The sequence below is a fragment of the Polyodon spathula genome, chromosome 13 (assembly GCF_017654505.1).
Source record: "Polyodon spathula isolate WHYD16114869_AA chromosome 13, ASM1765450v1, whole genome shotgun sequence".
NCBI lineage: Eukaryota > Metazoa > Chordata > Actinopteri > Acipenseriformes > Polyodontidae > Polyodon > Polyodon spathula.
Genome location: NC_054546.1, coordinates 41,420,746 through 41,441,475, shown reverse-complemented (window position 1 = coordinate 41,441,475; position 20,730 = coordinate 41,420,746). Strand labels below are relative to the sequence as shown.

The 20,730-nt window shown below is 39.7% G+C and overlaps 1 protein-coding gene across 2 annotated transcripts; it reads left to right on the top strand.

Moving 5' to 3' along the window:
• Positions 1-2,067: 2,067 nt before the first annotated feature.
• On the top strand, positions 2,068-20,678 carry LOC121325594 (membrane-bound transcription factor site-1 protease-like). 2 transcript variants are annotated; one of them, XM_041268386.1, is made up of 23 exons: positions 2,068-2,228; positions 4,797-5,286; positions 7,896-8,153; positions 9,317-9,523; positions 10,219-10,329; positions 10,453-10,562; positions 10,708-10,824; positions 11,241-11,308; positions 11,640-11,742; positions 12,139-12,290; positions 12,997-13,158; positions 13,641-13,785; positions 14,076-14,264; positions 14,490-14,662; positions 14,930-15,045; positions 15,208-15,364; positions 16,866-16,990; positions 17,208-17,285; positions 17,478-17,618; positions 17,885-18,016; positions 18,372-18,498; positions 18,606-18,736; positions 19,928-20,678. In XM_041268386.1, the coding sequence occupies exons 2-23, from the start codon at positions 5,115-5,117 to the stop codon at positions 20,122-20,124; spliced, it is 3,171 nt and encodes a 1,056-aa protein (XP_041124320.1). In that variant the 5' UTR covers positions 2,068-2,228; positions 4,797-5,114; the 3' UTR covers positions 20,125-20,678. The 2 variants fall into 2 exon arrangements, with proteins under 2 accessions (XP_041124320.1, XP_041124319.1); XM_041268385.1 differs by having other exon boundaries at positions 9,314-9,523.
• The last annotated feature ends 52 nt before the right edge of the window (positions 20,679-20,730 follow it).

Genomic DNA, 20,730 nt, shown 5'->3' with positions numbered 1-20,730 from the left:
CAAGCTAGAGGAACAATTAACCACACCATCATGTGCCACAGCTTTCCACGAAACCCTACCTACATAAAGATCCCATTTCCCTTTACAAACTTTGACAAGATACACATGAAATGTATTCATCAAGACTTGAACTGTTACCAGCTACTGGGATTGCTGATGGTACTGCTTCATCTTTATCAGTATTACAGTCTGAATCTGTTGATGCAAGCTGCTCTTTCCCTCTTTCTGAGCTTTCCTGGAGGTTGTGTTTGGCTGTTCCTGCCATTTTATCAAGGAAATCATCACTCGCTTGTATAGTTTCGTCTGTAAATGTCTGAATCTTTAACAGGCTCAGTAGGAATATCCATATTTTTTCCAGCACCATTCTCTGAGAAAACACCTTCACCTATAAAGACATTATAAAAGGGTTGAATATAAATAAGCGGTTTGTTTAATGGGTAGATGTTCACTGCCCATGAAATAAAGTGAAAACATCTCATGAACCATGTTCTAAATATACCAGAAGACATATGGAAGCACAATTACTTAAGAAGATCTAAAGCTAGAACACTAATAAAATGCCTTAATTCAGAATTATACAATTTAGTTTAGTATTTTGTTACGGTAATTCATATTGAAGAGTTGTATATATATATATATATTTCATATATATATATATATATATATATATATATATATATATATATATATATATAAATATGAACATGGAAGCACATATTCCAGTACAGGGTTGCAGGTGTTTTTTTGTAGAACTGTCATAATTCTCAATTGTGAATTCTAGTCTGCTTCATACTGTAATAGTGAGACCATCGCTGAGGGAGATTTCTAGACCCGCTCTAGTCATATGACAGTCACCCTTGAATAGTTAGGGTTTCGTTTTTCTCAACTCTTACTGGTCTATTGCACACCTGCCTCCCGGTGGTGACAAGACTGAAGTGGCCAGAAGTTAAGGGGGGACTAGCACATAATTTACCATGGAGATTTAAAAACCAGCTGCTGGCACAACCTTTATAGTGCAGGTAGAGTGTACAGCTTCTGTTGTTTGCAATGGTCCCTCAGGAATTTCTTAGTCATTCTATAAAGAATTAGGAAAAAAATCTATGTCAAAATTCAATGAAAGAATAAATGACAGTGGTCAAAAAAAAAACCATACATAGACATAAGTGTTACAGGTTGAAATATGTATTTATTTATTTGTTGTTTGATTTAATAGCACACAGCAGAACAGCATCCGAAATACCTTGGACCAAAGACCTTTTCTTTTTTTTTTTGTTGGTTCCTGTATCTGGGCTTCATTATTTTGTTCATTGTGGGGAATATTTTCATCTGTGTCTCCATTAGCAAAGGAAACAGCTTGAGCTACAGGGAGGCAGCAATGAAGAATCAATCCTTTTAGCTGCTGCCTGGGCATATGTTCGTTCCCTATCACGACGTAAGATTAGGATTCCAAAATAACTTTATCCGTGGAATCACTGTGGCCTGACATCATACGTTTCCTGGTAAACTGAGAAGTACAATGTGTGTTTTTTTTCTTGTTTGGTGATACTCCACAGAGGGCCTTATCAAGCTTTTTTTTTTTGTAATTAGGCAGCATTTCTGTTCCTATGCCGAATCCAGTTTTACACGGCTTACCTTGTTTGTGCTTTACAGGTCTACAACGCTTGTACTGTAACCATGGCAATAATGAATCTCGCGAGCATAAGAAAACAGATCGTCGAGGCAACTACAGCGTCTCATCTTACCTCTCGTCATTGATTGGTGAACACCTGTGCCGATAACGCTTTGAAGCCCCGCCTACAGTGTTCGGTCTTTCGATTGGTTAAAGTCAATTTCCAGCCGTGAAACAAGTTTGCTTTCACTGTTATTGATTAAAAGTACTGTCAAACTTAAAATCTTATTTGATTTGTGAAAATAGTCGCCAGTCGAGTACAAAGGGGCGGGTGTAATAAAATTCACTTTTTGGATTGGTTAGACCTAAAGCTTGTCGCCAAATCTTTTCCTTTGGCGTCTGTGATTGCTCACGAGAGAAGTCTGTTATCTTTAAGCCCAGCCCACTGTGGGCGGGAGGACTCTCTCCCCGAGGGAAGTCGGCGCTGCAGTATGTGGGCTGGTAAAGGGGAGTAGAAGAACTTTGTTCTTAAATTAATTTACTAAAAAACAAAGAACCCCCGACAGAAACCGAGTCGCACGTTTTTACAAGACAAGGGTCTCGGTTCTGAAATGCTGAGGTAAGAACGATATTCAGCTGTTCCGTATTGTCATTTCTAACGACATCGCCGATGCTTCACTAGTAATAATAATAATTGGGGAGTTTAGGTAAACATCATAAGGCCTGAATGGTTTATTGCCCAGCCTGTAGTTGGTATAATTGAGATATTTAACGGTGCTTGGCATTGTTTTAACACATCACCTCCATTCACGATCGTAACAAAGCACAGTTTAAACAGGACGGACAGATTTCGCGTTTGCTGGTTGTTGTTTTGGTTGAGAAAGCGTGCGACGATGCGCACACAAACGTTCTCGTCTACGCTACATTATCACAAAAATTTGCAGTTTTGCAAGCTTTCAAAATAAATTAAAATTGTTGTTAACATTTTTGTACTAGTTTTCGCCTTCGTGCTTTTGATTTTGTCGGTGGAAATCTATTTTTTATTAACGTAAGGAAACACTTAAAACGTGCACTATTGCTGCTGTTCAGTGCTTTGATCAAAATAAAACTATGCGAGACAAACGTTCAGGAGGTTTAATTCTAGCCCCAAATCGTCATTCTGGTTCATCAGAAAATTCTGGTAGTTTGCCAAGGTGGGCCATTCTACAACAGAAGTATAGTATATACTCGAAGTGAATTGCTATAATTTTAAATGTAGTATTAAATAGATAAGGTTTCGTAGTAAAGTTGGCCTGTCTTCAAATGTGTGAAAGAAAGCAAACGCAGTGCAGTAAAATGCTGAAACGACAGCTGGGACGTTATTGCAGCCTACTGTTAGTAAGCGTTGAAGAAAAGAATTGTGCAAATGCAGGCAGCGCCGTACACAAGCAGGAGTTAAAAACCCTGCGTAGGGCCTGTAGAAGTACAAATCGTTGTTTACCCAGCGCCTTTAAAGTGTGAGACGAAATAGCTAGTGTACAGCTGATTGTTTTCAAGCCTGCTCTTTGCTTTATACATTTCTTTCTTTTGTTTCTTTCAGCTGCACCTTTGTCTGGTGAGGAAACCATAGATATGAAGTGGTCTTACTGGTCTAGCAAGGTCTACAAATTAATAAAAAAAAAAACTATTGAAAACCTGAAGAGGGCTTGTGCAGCATTAGATTTAGTTACAGTTCACAGGCTTATGTACAGTAGACTGTCACTAATCCAGACCACTTGGAATCAGACTACCGATTTGTTATCTAACAGGCAATGATTATTTCTTTTTATTATTTTAATTTAAAATTCATAGCCTATATTTAATCAAACAGCATAAATAAATAGAGGCAGCTATATATGTTATGTCATTTCAGATCACCAGGGTAAGTGCATTATCGCCTTTCAAAACTGCCTAGTCTAGTAATGCAATAAGGCCACAGTTTTCAGTGTGCTTCTGGGAGGGTCTCAAGTGAAAGGCATGTCCTGACAGGTCTTCCTCTAGGTCAGCATCTGTTGGTGTGGTATAATGGGGAGGTACCTTCTTCTTTATCACCAGTTGTTTGCTCCTAAACCTGGGGATAAATGAAGGGACCAGCCTGTCCCTATTTCATGTCTCTCCATGTACAAAATGTTGGATGTACAGTTAGTCACGTTGATAAACTTCTTTGTGATCCTGAAAGCTGTGGATTTGTATTTTGACTTGCTTTTACATAGAATTTCACAGGAGCAGTTGCACTCTTCTTATAGGGTGGTTGGAAGCAGTTTAATTTCTGAAACAGAACAGGTTTATTCTGACTAAATGAAAAATAGTAAACCCTAAAGTCAGCACCACTATTGCTGCTGTTTGACAATTAAATCTGAACAATGTAGTTATGATTGAGGATTCCTGCATCAGCTTCGTCACTGTGTGGTCACATCTGGTAGGCATAGTTGTTTAAATCTGAGAAAGTTATGAAGGCATCTTCATCCATCTATCTGCATCAGGGTCTTTTTTTAGATGATACTCGAGAGTATCATTCCAGTATTTTGGGTGCTTACCAGTTAAAAACAGTTCTTACAAGGGAATTAGGCAGGGCAGACATGACACAGAAAAACAGAAGGGCAGATCTATGTGCTCGAATCTGTGTGCAATGGAAAACTTTAGAGACCTGTGTTGGATTACAGCAAACCAGCAATTTTAAGAGTCTGCCCTGTACAAAAATAAATATGAAATAAAATAGCTCTGCAGTAGCACTTCCAGATGAGAAGAAAGCTACTGTAGCTGTCTGTTCTATTTATTCTGTTGTGGCTCTGTAGTAACATGCTCGGATTTGGAATTCACTGTATTAGCACTTCAGGTTACTGCGTGGATCTGATAGACCAGTGTGTTGGTTTTTTAGCATATCTAGTACTTCTGGAACTCCACATGATTGATTGCTATTCCTCGCAAATGTGGGCATTAACCCCTTTACTCCTGGTATTGTCTGCTCTGAGGCCCCTACTTGTACAGCATCACAAAGTGAATTTAGTGCACCATGGTCCCTCTAAAGCCATGGCCAACAAAGCAAAATGCTGTTATTCTGGTACATAGAAGGACAGTAATGTGTGGGAGAATAGGTTCATGGTTAACTTGCTTCTGGAGTTAATTAGCCTTCAGAAATTCACTTTCTTTTTCTTTTCTTTTTTGACAGGTTAAGGTGTTGAGTTACCAGCTTTCTCTGATTCCTTCCGAACTCTTCTCTGTGGGAATGGAGTCCCAGATGCACACACATCTGCACGAGTGAACGTGGAGAAGGGGCCGTCCAAAAATGGAGAAGAAACGAAGAAAGAAATTGAACTAACTGCCTTTTAAACCAGGCTGCATTGAAATGGACCATGGAACCTGAACTTTCTATTTATTTAAAACTTTGTTTTAGCTTTAACCGTGAACTTACACAGATTTGATAGTGGTTTTTTTTTTAGAAAAGAAGAATTAGATTTGTGGGCGCTGTGACAGTGCTACATTGACCATGAGGCTGGGGAGTGCCTGGTTGTGGATGCTGTTGTTTCTGTTGTGCAGCAGGAAGCCCGTGGGGTCGGAGCTGGGCCATGCCACCATCGCCAACCACCAGGGTCTCCTCTGCCCTAACTGCACCCATCTCACCTTGAAAGTGGAGTTCTCCACCGCTGTGGTGGAACACGGTAAGGCGCTCAAGTGATTTAATGCTGTCTGTACACCAGTAATAGGTTTTAATGTAGGTTTAATGAGATCTATACATATCTAAAATGTTGTAATTTTGAATGGCAATGCACAGCTTTTTTTTTTTTTTTAAATGTAACTTTTGTACAGTGTCTGATTACAGAACGAAATGTGTGGTATTATATAGACCTAGCTGTAAGTTGATGGAAATGGCTGGGGTATAAGCACTGTGTGTATTTTAAAATACAAAATGTATCTGTCTTTTTAAATGGTTTAAACAAGGATTTAATGTTTTGGAGTAGAGGCGGTGACATTTGAAGTGGTCCTCTGCTGAACCCTAGCTGTCTGATTCGTTCTCCCCTGAAGCAGCTGTCTAAACACCCCTCTTGCTGGTAAAAGCTGAAGCAATGTAAGCTTTGGCATTAGGTTTGTGAAGTCAGAGCAGCAGTCAATTCCCCAGGTATTTCTTCCCTTGGGGCAGGAAGTATATAAAGTTTGAACCCCTTGCTACCCTAGCATGAATACAGACCCTTGTAATAATTGAATGTCATCATGTGACTGCCAGGAGTGAGCTCATGATGGCTGGAAGTTGACCTGCAACATCAAAAACAGGAAGTTGAGCTGAGGAAAGGGCTTTGGCTTCCAGTGAATGCAAGCTGTCTCCTCCGCTGACTGTTTCTGTGCTGTGCTGTTGACTAGCCACCTAACTATACTGGTTGTGGCATAGGTGACATCATTTGCAGAAGTATAGTGCCCTTGATAAATAGATAGATAGGTCAAATACATGGATGAAGGCTAGATTTATTTGCATCTTGATCCATTTGGGGGAAAAAAAGGCATAATACCACAGTAGTGACGTCGAATAGTGATAATTCCTGTATATAAGAACATAAGAACATAAGAAAGTTTACAAACGAGAGGAGGCCATTCGGCCCATCTTGCTCGTTTGGTTGTTAGTAGCTTATTGATCCCAAAATCTCATCAAGCAGCTTCTTGAAGGATCCCAGGGTGTCAGCTTCAACAACATTACTGGGGAGTTGATTCCAGACCCTCACAATTCTCTGTGTAAAAAAGTGTCTCCTATTTTCTGTTCTGAATGCCCCTTTTTCTAAACTCCATTTGTGACCCCTGGTCCTTGTTTCTTTTTTCAGGCTGAAAAAGTCCCTTGGGTCGACACTGTCAATACCTTTTAGAATTTTGAATGCTTGAATTAGGTCGCCACGTAGTCTTCTTTGTTCAAGACTGAACAGATTCAATTCTTTTAGCCTGTCTGCATATGACATGCCTTTTAAGCCCGGAATAATTCTGGTCGCTCTTCTTTGCACTCTTTCTAGAGCAGCAATATCTTTTTTATAGCGAGGTGACCAGAACTGCACACAATATTCAAGATGAGGTCTTACAAGTGCATTGTACAGTTTTAACATTACTTCCCTTGATTTAAATTTGTGGGCGCTTGAACTTGAACATTGACCTATTCGACTCCTTAAGACCATCACATTCAATTCAAACACAAAATGTCTTGTTTTCAACACCCACAGTACAAAAATGTTCATTAATGATCAACAAAATGAGAATACGTTTATATAAAAAAATAAAAAAAAATTAATAATGTAACGCTGATACATTTGTATCTTGGAGAAACTGGAGCGGAACGGGAAATTAAAACAAGGAAAAGGCAATCGTCCAAATATAACTGAAGCGCTGATGGATAACGACACTGAACGTCTGCACAGCACTGAAACCTTACCTTTAAAAACAAAAACAAAAAAACAACTGCATTGCTAACCTCGTCTTCTTTAATATTAGCATCACAAGGGTATCCATGTGTTAGAAAAAATAATAGAAGGGCCTATAAATAACAGATTAGCTGTTCAGGCACACACAGACACCACGATAGTGAGTCCTGTTGCGCTGGGTTATGCTTTAGTTAGTTCATGCTTGAATCGGTGGGCTGCAGCTTCAGCCGAACTTGTAATAATGGATTGGATTCAATTGCCTACAGGACTTGGTATTTATTGGCTGACATCCCAGAATCTGGAAATGGCTTATTCTCAAAGAATCAGTGTCTCAATAGAACCCAGGCTATTTTGTGAAATACTTACTTGTTATTTTACAGTGAATGCATTCTTAATCCTGAGTGGTATTTCATTGTGAAGGGCTGACTGTTTCAGGTATGTGTGGGAGAGCAAGCTTGGGCAGCTGTAATGGCAGTGCAGGAAATGCTGCTATTTCAGTCATAGCAAATTGTTGTTCATGTTGAAAAATGCTTACCAATTTTTAGCTGGAGCATACAGTACATGCCAGGCAAATAGCTAAACCTCAGCAACTTCCAGGCATCTGCTTTTGGTGCCAGTGTGATACATAGAAGATGGCATTCTAGTTTTTAGAATAGGTTTGACCACAGCATGTTGTTTTTATGTTTAATTGTTCATTATTTCATTAAAAGTTGCAGCCACAACAGCTGTCTGTCTGACAAGTTTTAACTTAATGAGTCAAATAATTCAGCACAGAACATTCTTGTATTGAATTGCCATCCTAACATTGTTGAACACTTTGTGGATTTAAAAAGGGCTTGCATAAATTTTTTTTTTTTTTTCCCTCCCTCACACAGAGTACATAGTTGCTTTCAAAGGATATTTCACTGCCAAAGCCAGGAGTAAGTTTATTTCAAGCGCGCTGAAGAACTCTGATGTGGTGGACTGGAAGATTGTTCCCCGAGACAATCCTGCCAGTGATTACCCCAGCGACTTCGAGGTGGTGCAGATCAAAGAGGCACACAGAGACGGGCTCCTGACACTGCAGGACCATCCCCACATTAAACGGGTCACACCACAGAGAAAGGTCTTCCGTACCCTCAAATTCACACACTGTGAGTACAGCACCCACATTCGGAGCTTTTGTTACTGCACAAAGAAATGCTATCGGAAATGTCCACTGTTTGTTAGGATATTTACATAATCGGTAGAATTAAAGAAACTTTGAACCATTGACAAAGATCCAAGTATCCTTTCACCATTCTGTATAGCAGGAACCTGCTTGTTTTATCTTGATCTCTTTACTATAGAGTTCAGTGTGATAGCATTAACATACAGGCAGTAGGCCAATGTTATGGATCAACAGGTCTTTGAAACACGTTCATGACTACAGTGAAAGCTTGCTTCATTATACTTTTTCATGGGAGGTTGTGCGATGTGTACCATTTAATTTATTGTCTGTCATTTGTAATTATTTGAAGAAGAACTGAGTTTTGTTTGTGTTTTCAATATATATATATATATATATAATATGAGGCCAAGGTAAATAGTGTTAAAATCTCCAGATGCACAGGCATAATCCGTTCTTTAAATTTAGTGTGGCTAGTTTAAGAATGTCTCTTATATTATGTAAGCAAATTAGTCTGACCATATATAATGTGAATTGAGTCCTCAGCAGTTAAGGGTAACCCAGGTTATTATATATATATATATATATATATATATATATATATATATATATATATTATATTAAATATAATGTCAAATTGGCTCTTCGGTGCCAGCCAGGGCAAGGATGTAATTGAGAATATCTACAAAGGAGGCTGTGTGGTCCAGTGGTTAAAATACCGGGCTTGTAACCAGGAGGTACCCGGTTCAAATGCCAGCTCAGCCACTCTCATTGTACTAGTCAGTTAACTTCCGGAGACGTTCTTGTAAGCAACTCTGCAGCTGATACATAGTTCACACACCCTAGTTTTGTATCTTGTAAAGTGCTTTGTGATGGTGTTGGTCCACTATGAAAGGCGCTATATAAAAACAAAATAAAGATTAGATATCTAATGGTGCCTGGTGTTTTAGAAACTACAATACCACTCAGTAAACTATTCCAAGTAATGAAAGTGCTTCCTAAAATCAGTTCCGAAATAATATTGACCTTATTTTTGCCATACTATAAACCTCAGTCGAGCTGTTCTTCTTAGCTTTCAGTTTGGTATAGCATTGCTTCTCTCTGGAAACTAAACCAATTTTTATTTTATTTTTTGGGACCTTTCAGCAGCTGATGAGGTTGTTGTGCCTTGTAACAACACCCGATGGACCCAGAAGTGGCAGTCTTCCCGTCCGCTGAGGAGAACCAGCCTGTCTCTGGGCTCCGGGTTCTGGCACGCCACTGGCAGACACTCCAGCAGACGCTTGCTGAGAGCCATCCCCCGGCAAGTGGCACAGACCCTGCAGGCTGACGTGCTCTGGCAGATGGGGTACACAGGTAGGAAGTGATGAAGTATAGGGCCAGCCCTGTGATTGGCTCTTTCATTTTACTAGATGAGACAAAGGGGACTTTTCATTAGACCCTGGGAACTCTGTAGACGCCATGGGAAGTCTCCAGACTGTTGAGGGTAAGAAATGGATGCAAATGTGCAGTGGGCAACCCAGGAACCTGTATCTGGCCTAGTAATTTGTTTGAAGCTGGGTTGAATTCATATGTGTAAAACTAAGTGTTAATGTTGCTTTCCTGTGTTATAACTACTGTAATTCTGAACAGCTGCAAATGATATGGGAAGAGGCACCCCTTCCTCCTTAATCCTGTAAGATTAGTTCTTCCTTTTAAGTTGTGCTGCTGAATATCAGACACACTTTTAATGTAATATGTCGTATTTCTGAGAACAAAGACTTCCTCGGGAAACCTTACAGCTGCTGATTTATGATAATTGGAAACTGGAAATAATGTTGATCATGATGCCTGGGTATTAAATTAAATGCATATTTAGCTAGGAATTGCATAGTATTGATATATTTAGCATTATTTAGATGTTGGTGAAATACTGTGCGATTTTAGTTTTTAATATTGCTCAGTGTTCCTCTAGAAGGATGGATATTTCAGTAAGCACTTTGTGGAAAGATATCATTATTTTTACATGGGAGCACCTGCAAAGTGTATTCACATGCATTATGTTTTTATAGGGGCCGGTGTTAAAGTAGCAGTGTTCGATACAGGGCTTGGTGAGAAGCATCCACATTTCAAGAATGTGAAAGAAAGAACCAACTGGACCAATGAAAAGACCCTGGATGATGGTACGCTGGTTGCTGATTGTTTTTGTTTGTTATTGTTGTCAAAGTTTTGCATATCTTATCTTTATTTGAAGAACAGCACATTCTGTTAACAGGAAGTCTTCCTTTGTCCGTGTTTATTCTCAGGGCTGGGTCACGGCACGTTTGTGGCAGGCGTGATAGCCAGCATGAGAGAGTGCCAGGGTTTTGCTCCGGATTCTGAGCTGCACGTTTTCAGAGTATTCACCAACAACCAGGTACCCATTCCACTTCATTTCAAAGCATCATTTTAAAAACATCTCTACATGATATATAATGAAAAATGTTATGATATTGCACAAAACCACAATTAAGTTGAGTTATGAATCAATTGTAGAATTACTACTGTTCTGCTATTCTCAGGTCTCCTACACATCCTGGTTCCTGGATGCCTTTAACTATGCCATCCTGAAGAAGATAGATGTCTTAAACCTCAGCATAGGAGGACCAGACTTCATGGATCATCCTTTTGTTGATAAGGTGAAGCTTCTAGCAGCTGTATCCTGTTAGGCTTGGAACGTCATGCATATCGTAAACTGCTGTTAAGGGTGTTATCTGTAAAGTTGAAGTCATTAGTGTTGGATGTTGGGTCATAAACCGATTGAAAGTGCTAATAAAAAGTTTCATCTGCAGTCCTACTGCAATAGCAAGAAGAATGGATTTAAAAATGAATATAACATTTAAAAACTAATAGAAAAAGCCTGAGATTTAAATCTGTTGCATGCTTTTTATTGCCAGGTCATCCTTATATATATTCTGTTTCCTAGAAATGTTTAAAATTGTATTTAGTTGTGGTGGTCATGGAGACCCATTCCTATTCTCCTGCTTTACTGGGACACTGGCAATACTAAACCAGTAAATGCAAGTAAAGCTTTTAGTATATTTTTTGTATGTAGGTTTGGGAACTGACTGCCAACAAAGTGATTATGGTCTCTGCCATTGGAAATGATGGTCCTCTTTATGGGTGAGTGAATGGACAAGAACTAAAACAGAAACCTTTTTTTTTTTTAACAGTACCTTTGTTGATCAGATACCGTTTTATGGTGCTCGTTAGGAGGAAACTTGGAGCCTGATTTATTGTGCTTTTCATAATTGTTTTATCCATTTTTATAGGAACCTCTAAAAAATAACAAAAAAACTCAAAACAGGTGTTGTAAGGTTTTATTTTATTTATTTATGTTAAGTTGGTGTTTAGACTTGATTTATTCTTACAATATTTCATTGTAAAATGACAATATTTGCACTAGAAGTCTTCGAAACAGCTTCAAAGCTAGTTTTGTGATTTATTTCTGCAGCACCCTAAATAACCCTGCAGACCAGATGGATGTTATCGGAGTGGGTGGGATTGATTTTGAAGATAATATTGCTCGGTTTTCCTCTAGAGGAATGACAACTTGGGTAAGATTTTAGAATTGTTAATAGCAATGCATTACATTTCTAAACTCTCAGAATATATTTGCATATGTTTTCAAAACTGTTTGCAGCAGCAGGAGGCTGCGTCGATGATTAACAGGTATTATCTGATAAGATTTCTGGTTGTAATGCTTAGCTAGAACATTTGGACTGTGTACATGCACCATAATTCTTGGCATTTCACTCAATTTTTATCTTAAGAAAATGTACAGGAATTGCAAATTAATGGGACCCAGAGTATGTTGGGTTACAATTGCTATCAACAGCTTGTGTTTTTCTTTTGTTTTTTATGTTGCAGAATATTAAGGTTTCTGAAGCAGATACAGACATAATTTAGGTATGGGATCCTGGGTAACAGTTTATTTGTTTTCTGCTTTACAGGAGCTGCCTGGAGGTTATGGCAGGGTGAAGCCGGACATTGTCACCTATGGGTCTGGGGTCCGAGGCTCTGGCATTAAGGGGGGGTGTCGGTCTCTGTCTGGAACCAGCGTCGCTTCACCAGTCGTTGCTGGTGCGGTCACTCTGTTGGCAAGGTGAGGGGATACATTGTGCCTCCTGAGGGGTGGAAGTGTGAACAAAATAAGAATGGAACCTCACTGGTGTATTAAAGATGCCTTTTATTTTTATATTCATATTGATTAATTCTTTAAGATTCTTCCCACCCCGTGGGAAGAACTTTCTTTACCTTCCACTTCTCACCTGATGAATAGAATGTTGTGCTCTCAAACTAGTGAATTTTATACCTGTGTCACCAAAACAACACTTCATACATTGTGTGTGGTCCAGCATGGTTATCTCTTATCTCAATTCTGAACTTCAGAAAATAAGCAGTAAAACAATTTAAAGGTAAAAGCACAGACTCCTGTCTGCTGTTTACAACATAAATGCTGACTGGTGTATCCGCCATTTGAAAGTAATTGACTTGTAAATAAAAGATGGGTGGGGCAGTGAGATAACAGGACATAATGCAATATGTCTTAAGAATAAAGAAAAAACAATCAGCACTTCCAAGTTTCTTTGAGCATGCATGTGCTGTCAAATCTAGAGGAAAACGTCTTGCTCGCAGATGAAAGGATTAGCTTAAGTTCTGTTTGCTAGATGTTTCTGTTGCCTGTGATAGTTTTCAGCTAATTTTTCATTACCTGGCCAAGACATTGCTGCAAAATCAGTGTTCTCAGGAGGCTATCTGGCTACCACACCTTAGATTTTGAAGTGTAACCTTTGTGTTTCCCCTGGTAGCACTGTGCAGAATCGGGAGCTGATCAACCCTGCCAGCATGAAGCAGGCTCTCATTGCATCGGCACGCAGGCTCCCAGGAGTCAACATGTTTGAGCAGGGGCATGGCAAGCTGGATCTCCTCAAGGCTTACCAGATACTTAACAGCTACCGGCCCCAGGCCAGGTCAGTCATACTGCAGTGCTACCACATGGAAGTCCTGCTGTTTTCCTCTAACAATTTTGACTCGAATTGCATTAGTTTGAGCCATTACAGGTTTTAGTATGATCTTGGATAAGTCATATACAAGGTTAATATGACAAGATTGTCTTCATCCAGCATCAAGTTGAAGAAATGTTCATTTAAGAGCACCTTGTTAATGGTTGTCTGTTACAGAACTTGGTAACATTGATATTTCCACAAGGTATACAATTTAGACCCAGTTGGTGATTTCAAGATGAAAACTATTATCCTCAAACTTTAAAAAGCAATTATTATTATAATTTTTTTTTTTTTTTACATAATTTCCCTAAGCTTCTGCACAAGGCCATATTATTCAGCTAACCAGCCTCTATAGTGAAAAGTGGACTTTGTCTACCATTGTCAGCCAAGTATGTTTGTCAACATTTTTTCCTTGAACTGGCTGAAACCATTTATGTTTGTTTTAGCCTGAGTCCAAGCTACATTGATTTGACTGAGTGCCCGTATATGTGGCCATATTGCTCCCAGCCCATCTACTATGGAGGAATGCCAACCATTGTGAATGTTACCATTCTCAACGGGATGGGCGTTACTGGCAGGATCGTTGACAAGGTAAATGAAAAAGCTGTTGTATTGTGACATACACTCTTGATTATAAAGGCATGTCTAGGTGCAGCCTTCTGTATGTGCACAGTTGTGGGTTTAGAGTCTTTTCCCTAAAGTGAAACCCGAAACAGGTTAGTGAGTGGTGTGATGCTCATTTCAGTACTCTTCCTCCATTATTAACCATTTAATAAGTCTCTCTTGACATGCTTACACTAATCAAGCCACCAACAATTTCCTGTGTGCAGTAAATGTTTTTTCTATTGCAAGCCATTCTGATGGTGACGTCTTTCTTGCAGCCCATCTGGCAGCCCTACTTGCCTCAGAACGGAGACAGCATTGAGGTGGCTGTGTCTTATTCACACATGCTCTGGCCATGGTCTGGTTACCTTGCTGTCTCCATCACCGTAGCAAAGAAGGCTGCATTGTGGGAGGGAATCGCTCAGGGGCACGTGATGGTGGTTGTAGCATCGCCAGCGGAGAATGATGTAAGTGTTACGTTGTGGCTTTCAATTACAGTGCATCTCCAGGTAGGGTTTAGTGTGTCTGCAAATTATGATCTTGTTTTAAAACTGCGGATACATGATCAAACCTTTTACAAAGAAATATTTTCTATAATGGTTAAAATGCAACATTTTAAGACAAAAATGATCATGAAACAGCAACACTGCTCAAATGCCTCAACACAGCGTACTTCGTCTTCCTACTTGCAGTCTGAAACTGGTGCGGAGCAGACCTCCACAGTGAAGCTCCCTGTTAAAGTGAAGATCATTCCGACCCCTCCGCGCAGTAAGAGGGTTCTATGGGATCAGTACCACAACCTGCGCTACCCGCCGGGATACTTTCCCCGGGACAACCTGCGGATGAAAAATGACCCCCTGGACTGGTAAGGCTTAAAAACAAAGCAGTCACACGCTCTGTCCTCTTGTTTTTTAATATGGCAGGTTTGCTGTATGTGTGTGAATGAGTTAATTATGTGCTTTTTTTTTTTTTTTTAAACCCTGTAATGGATTTTGATCCACACACACTCACCCAGAGCTTCTCTTTTGTTGACCTACAAGAATAGTCAAATGCTTTGAAGATGACCATCAGTGTGCCTCTGCTGTTGATTAGGAGACGTTGCAGATCCTTTTGTTCTTTTCTGCTCTTAAAGGAATGGAGACCATATTCACACAAACTTCAGGGATATGTACCAGCACCTGAGGAGTATGGGGTACTTTGTGGAAGTCCTCGGAGCACCAATCACTTGTTTTGATGCCAGCCAGTATGGTGAGTAATTGAACAACATGCTCGTCAGCATTTCATGGAATAGCTTCCCAGTTAAATGTTTACATAGCTAAAAACATGTTTGCGACACTGGCCGGTCTGGCACAGTGTTGACAGGTGCCATAGAAACCTGCTTTTGAATAGCATGCGCTTGTTTGTGGACAGGGACCCTGCTGATGGTAGACAGTGAGGAGGAGTATTTCCCAGAGGAGATCATTAAACTGCGGAGAGACATTGACAACGGGCTGTCTCTGATCGTGTTCAGTGACTGGTACAACACCTCTGTCATGAGGAAGGTTAAGTTCTACGATGAAAACACAAGGTAGGACCTGTGGCCTGAAGCCATTGATTTTTTTTGTTTCTTTACTGAAATAAAACCTGTGGATAACTCCTTTAAGTAGTTTAGTGTTTTGAGTGGAGTTTGAGTGGATCTTTTCTATGCAAAAGTTCAAAATTCTATCTTTCAATTTAGATGGCTTACCAAAAGAGTTTCCGTAAAGGCATTCATGGTCACACTGTCGTTATTTTACTTCAAACGGATCAATTACATAACTCCTGCTCGTTTATTTTCTTCAAATAAATCTGTTTAGTTCAAACATGCCTAGAAAAACAAAAACAGGGCATTTCGACGCCACTGTATCTTCAGGCTCACATTAATTGTGAATTGAAAGTAGGCATTACATTTATACCAATTATATTAATTAGTTACATATCTTATGTCTGCCAATTAAATAATTCATTTAATCAATAAACATTGAATAATCATTGCCTCAAACATCAATCAACAGTTTCAATGTTAATAATTTAATAATAATTTATAAACACAGAATCCATGCAGCAACTCGTAAGCCTCTATTAGTTTTTATACAGCAAAAAGTAAACAAACAGATTATATGTGCGCACGCATAGTGAACTCTACAGAAAGCCGTCTGGGACAAAAATGTGTTGTGCTGCTTTAGAGCGAGCCAGAACCTCATGAGACAGGGCAAGCACGTCATTCTGAAATGCCTCGTTAAACAGTACCCAAATTCCTGAATGTTGTGTAGTGATTTTTACATAGATTTTATGTATTATCTTTTGTTGCGAATTTCTGTTATGTGGAATTTAATAAACTATAACCAAAACAATGTTTTTTCTTCCCCCTTCACGCCATTTCCACGTTTGTTTTATTTGAAGTGTTTAAAGTTACATTTCAGTTTTTGTTTGCTTGTTCATCTACAAAAAGGAACAAGTAAACCTCATGTTACTACTTTATGATAACGTGTCGATGGCCACTGTACTGTGAAGAAACGACAATGGCAAGGAATGAAAAAAATAAATAAAACGCATGTCAACTTTATAAACTATTTATTTTGGGAATAAACAAAACAATGTTTAACTTGAACTGCTATTTGGCATCCTTTGTACTGTAGTTAATTCACTGGGGTAACGCAAGTCCTACTCAACGTATTCTGTACTCCTGGGATATTTTTCTATTTTAATGTATTGCGTATTGTAAAATAAAGGCGCGCGCACACACAGGGACCATGGATACCCTCCCCTCTATGCTGTCTCTGCCTGCGTTATAATATCCGAAGGAATATTTAAATTGAAAGACTATCCGAATGTGAGAATCCTGTGTTCGTCCCAGCACTACTTGAAATATATAATGGAAATTATATTTATTCACATGGGGAGCCCTCTAGTGGTGTTTTTCTGTCCCCCCAGCCTCACACAGGATTTTTGGCAGTTTCATTGTGCAATTTTTTTCCCACAAAACTCTGCTTTTGCAGCTGGTTAATTACCATGGAATCTGCTGAGTTATGCTCTTTGTTTTGTTGCAGGCAGTGGTGGATGCCAGACACAGGTGGGGCTAATATCCCAGCCCTGAACGATCTGATCTCTGTGTGGGGAATGGCATTCAGTGATGGTCTGTATGAAGGAGACTTCTCAATGGCAAACCATGACAGTAAGTGCTCCACTGATCTTTCCTTTTAATGCATTTACCATTGGTTTCAACACTGAAGAGATTGACATTTCTAAAGGTTGATTTACTTCAAACCATACTAATGGATTGTGTTTTTGTGCTGCTTCCATTGCAATTGTACATGTTTTATTCTGAACATTTAAATACTTTAGTCAGTCTTTTAATATATATATATATATATATATATAATTTCTTTCAGTGTACTATGCCTCAGGATGCAGCATTGCCAGATTTCCTCAAGATGGAATTGTCATAGCCCAAACCCTGAAGGACCAAGGTATTTGATTTTTGCATATCCTAAACATCCACATCTGAGAGTTATGGTTATCCTGCATCAAATAGGCCTTTACTTTGTTTGTTTATTGTGCATTCAAATGCATTGCAATGTTTCCTCCCAGGAAGTCATTGTTGTCATCTTTTGTTTCTTTTCAGTGTGTCACTTCTTTTTTCCCCTGTTGTCTTTCTGCAGGACTGGAAGTTTTGAAACAAGAGATGAAGGTGGTGGATAATGTTCCTATACTGGGTCTCTACCAAACACCCTCGGAAGGAGGGGGCAGGATAGCCCTGTATGGAGACTCCAACTGTATAGATGACAGTCACAGACAGAAAGGTGTGTTTCCTCAGCAGTAGACCAGCAATACAGTGGTGTTGACAATAAAGAAGACAAGGACAATATTGATAGTGACTGGGGAAGCCTGGCACTGTGGCTGTTTCCCTCTTGGTGTAATGATGAACAACACACTTGAAGTATGAGGGGTGGGGGTGATGGGTCTTGAACATACTTTCAGGCAGTCTATATAAGATTGAGATAACGCTGCAGTACTGATTTGTGGTAATGCTGATTTACAAAAGCTGTCTGGTTCTCTCCCTGTTAAGACTGTTTCTGGCTCCTGGATTCCCTGCTTCAGTACACCTCGCACAGCGTGATGCCTCCCAGTCTGAGTCACTCTGAGAACAGACAGCGTCCCCCCACAGGCAACGAGCAGCCACTGCCGGAGAGACTGGAAGGTAATGCGAGGAGGACGCCAGGCTGTAGCTGTGCAATCTGGACACTTGGGATTGTGTCAGATGATGTCATTTAGAGTTGGGTTAAAAATATTGAGGGGTTTGGTAGTTTTACTGATTCAGTGACTTGCACTGATAGTTTAAGCTCTGCCATTTAAGTGACCCTCACTTTTGTTTTGAAAAAATAAGTGTTGGGTTGTATAGTTTACACTTTATCATGACCTCTATATATACATTGTTTTTGTTTTGTCTGTGTTTTATAAATAATTGTAATTGGTATAATGTGTTTCTAAAAGCATAGTGTGGATTTTCCTATGTCTGGATAATATAGACTAATTCCCTTCTAATTCCAACACAGGAAACCATTTGTATCGCTATTCGAAGGTACTGGAAGCTCACCTGGGAGATCCGAAGCCCCGCCCCCTTCCTGCCTGTCCGCACCTGTCATGGGCTAAACCACAGCCACTCAACGAGACTGCCCCAAGGTCAGAATTCACTCAGCAATGTATGATCCAAACTCCAGGCACACCAGCTTGGTCTTTCTTCGTTTGATCCCTTCTCTGAACCTGAAATATTGTTCTCTCAACTACAGCAACCTCTGGAAGCACCAGAAACTGCTGTCAATAGACCTGGACAAGGTGGCTCTACCAAACTTCAGACAGAGCCGGCCCCAAGTGAGGCCGCTGTCTCCTGGGGAGAGTGGTGCCTGGGATATTCCTGGGGGTAAGTGCTGGCCAGTGTAGGTGCAACTTGGGCAAAGCTTTTTAAACACCATACCATGAGACCGTAACAGATGTGCTCAGTACCTAAAACCATAAATAAATGCAAATGTATATGTTACAGGAAAAGTCAGAATCTGGTCAAAGTTTTACCGGTAAGTGTCAACATTTACCAAATAAAATGGTAAATGTCAGAAATTATGAAGAAATAGATTGCTTTTCAGACACTGACCAGTGAATCTTGTGATATACTGAAGCATATTAAATGCAGGTATATCATCGAAGAATGTATTTATTCCTGCATATAAATGGTCAATTAGTCATTTGAATATTTATTTCTGCATACACATTTTCTATTAAAATAAACTGTAATCTGTTTACTGTAATGCACAATTGAGAAATTCAGCATGGTACTGAACAATATTGGGATCCACTTATGTAGAGCAACCAACATTCTGATAAATTTATAAAACAATTCACAATGGTGTTGAGTGAGATTGTTCTCCCAAATATGTTTCATGCAAATGAAATTATTTGGGACCTTTTTGTTTTTTCAACAGAAAATCACACTTTGATTAGAACACAAAACGTGACAAGTACAGGCACAAAGTAGATATCATTGCTTACTGCAGCCTTGTAGACTCTTGTGGCACTTGGAGTTACACAGGACACTTGAAGCCTTGCAATGCGCGAAAGTGAGACATTCTGTAGTTCGCCAGGCACTTGGTTATTCTTGATTTACCGGTAAATGTCTGAAATAAAGCGTTATGTTTTACGGACGTTTACCGTTTTGCTTGGTAAATGTCAACTTTTACCAGTAAATCTTAAGATTTGCCAATATTCTGACTTACTGTGACACATACCTGTCAAAACACATGCTGATTTCAGTGTGTTCAGCAAACACTTCAGACTAACTGCCTCACTTAACTCTGCATCCCACTTAATGAAACTTTTTTTTTTTTTTTAATTTGGAATGGGCAGTGGTTTCTCTCCCATGGTATAGGGCACATCCTGAACTCCACGGGGAGTGCCTTACCAGATGCACCACTTTTAATCCAATCAGAAACATCCAAATTCTACTTTCTCTTTTTCATAATATGCAATGCGATATTTGATAGGTAAAAGCCTATTGGTGTGTGTGTGTGTGTGTGTGTGTCTCTCACTCTCTCTCTTTCACTCCCTCTCTCACACACAGGTATAATGCCTGGCCGCTATAACCAGGATGTGGGGCAAACCATCCCAGTGTTTGCATTTCTGGGGGCTATGGTGGTGCTGGCGTTCTTTGTGGTGCAGATCACCAAATCCAAGAGCAAGCCAAAGAGAAGGAAACCGCGGGTCAAGCGTCCTCAGTGCCTGCAGCAGCCTCACCCACCCAAAACGCCGTCCGTCTGAGTAGGTTTGCCTGCCAAAGACAATGGCACAGGACTGGGCTGTCTGCTGTGCACAGGATACCACCAAAGTCTGTTCAAGTTGTATTGTGTTGTAATCTGGCACTCACATCCACACAGGGGAGGTATGACTGGCAGCTAAGGTGGATTCTTTCCATTCTCTACAGCTGGATCTCCTACAGACACGTAAAGTGGACCTCAATTCCTACTGACCAAAAAGAAGACACGTTTCCTGTGTGTTCAATGTGTCTTTCATATTTATTGTTTTACATCACTCTTAATTGATGGCCATTCGGTCCAAAATGTTCTGGATGGGTTGGGGATCAGAAGAACAAATGAAAACTCAACTCAATTTTTGATTGAGGTCTTTAAATATATTGTTTTATTGTGTTTTTGTAAAGCAATGGTTACTAAGAGCCCTACTCCAGTTTTTTTTGTTTTTGTTTTTTTTAATAAAATGGCATCTACCATGACATTTTGTAAATATTGGTCATTCATTCCACCATTGTTGGTGGAGCAGGTTTTCAAATATATTATCGATTTTATGAAGCTGAAAAATGTGTCTTGGCTTTTCATTTCTGACTTCATTTTATAACATTCAAGGCACTAC

Excerpts from the sequence above, each read along its gene's own strand:
- LOC121325594 (XM_041268385.1), top strand. The coding sequence starts at position 5,115 with ATGAGGCTGGGGAGTGCCTGGTTGTGGATGCTGTTGTTTCTGTTGTGC. Across the intron at positions 10,330-10,452 it reads TGAAAAGACCCTGGATGATG|GGCTGGGTCACGGCACGTTT; the intron begins GTACGCTGGTTG and ends GTTTATTCTCAG. Across the intron at positions 17,619-17,884 it reads TGACAGTCACAGACAGAAAG|ACTGTTTCTGGCTCCTGGAT; the intron begins GTGTGTTTCCTC and ends CTCCCTGTTAAG.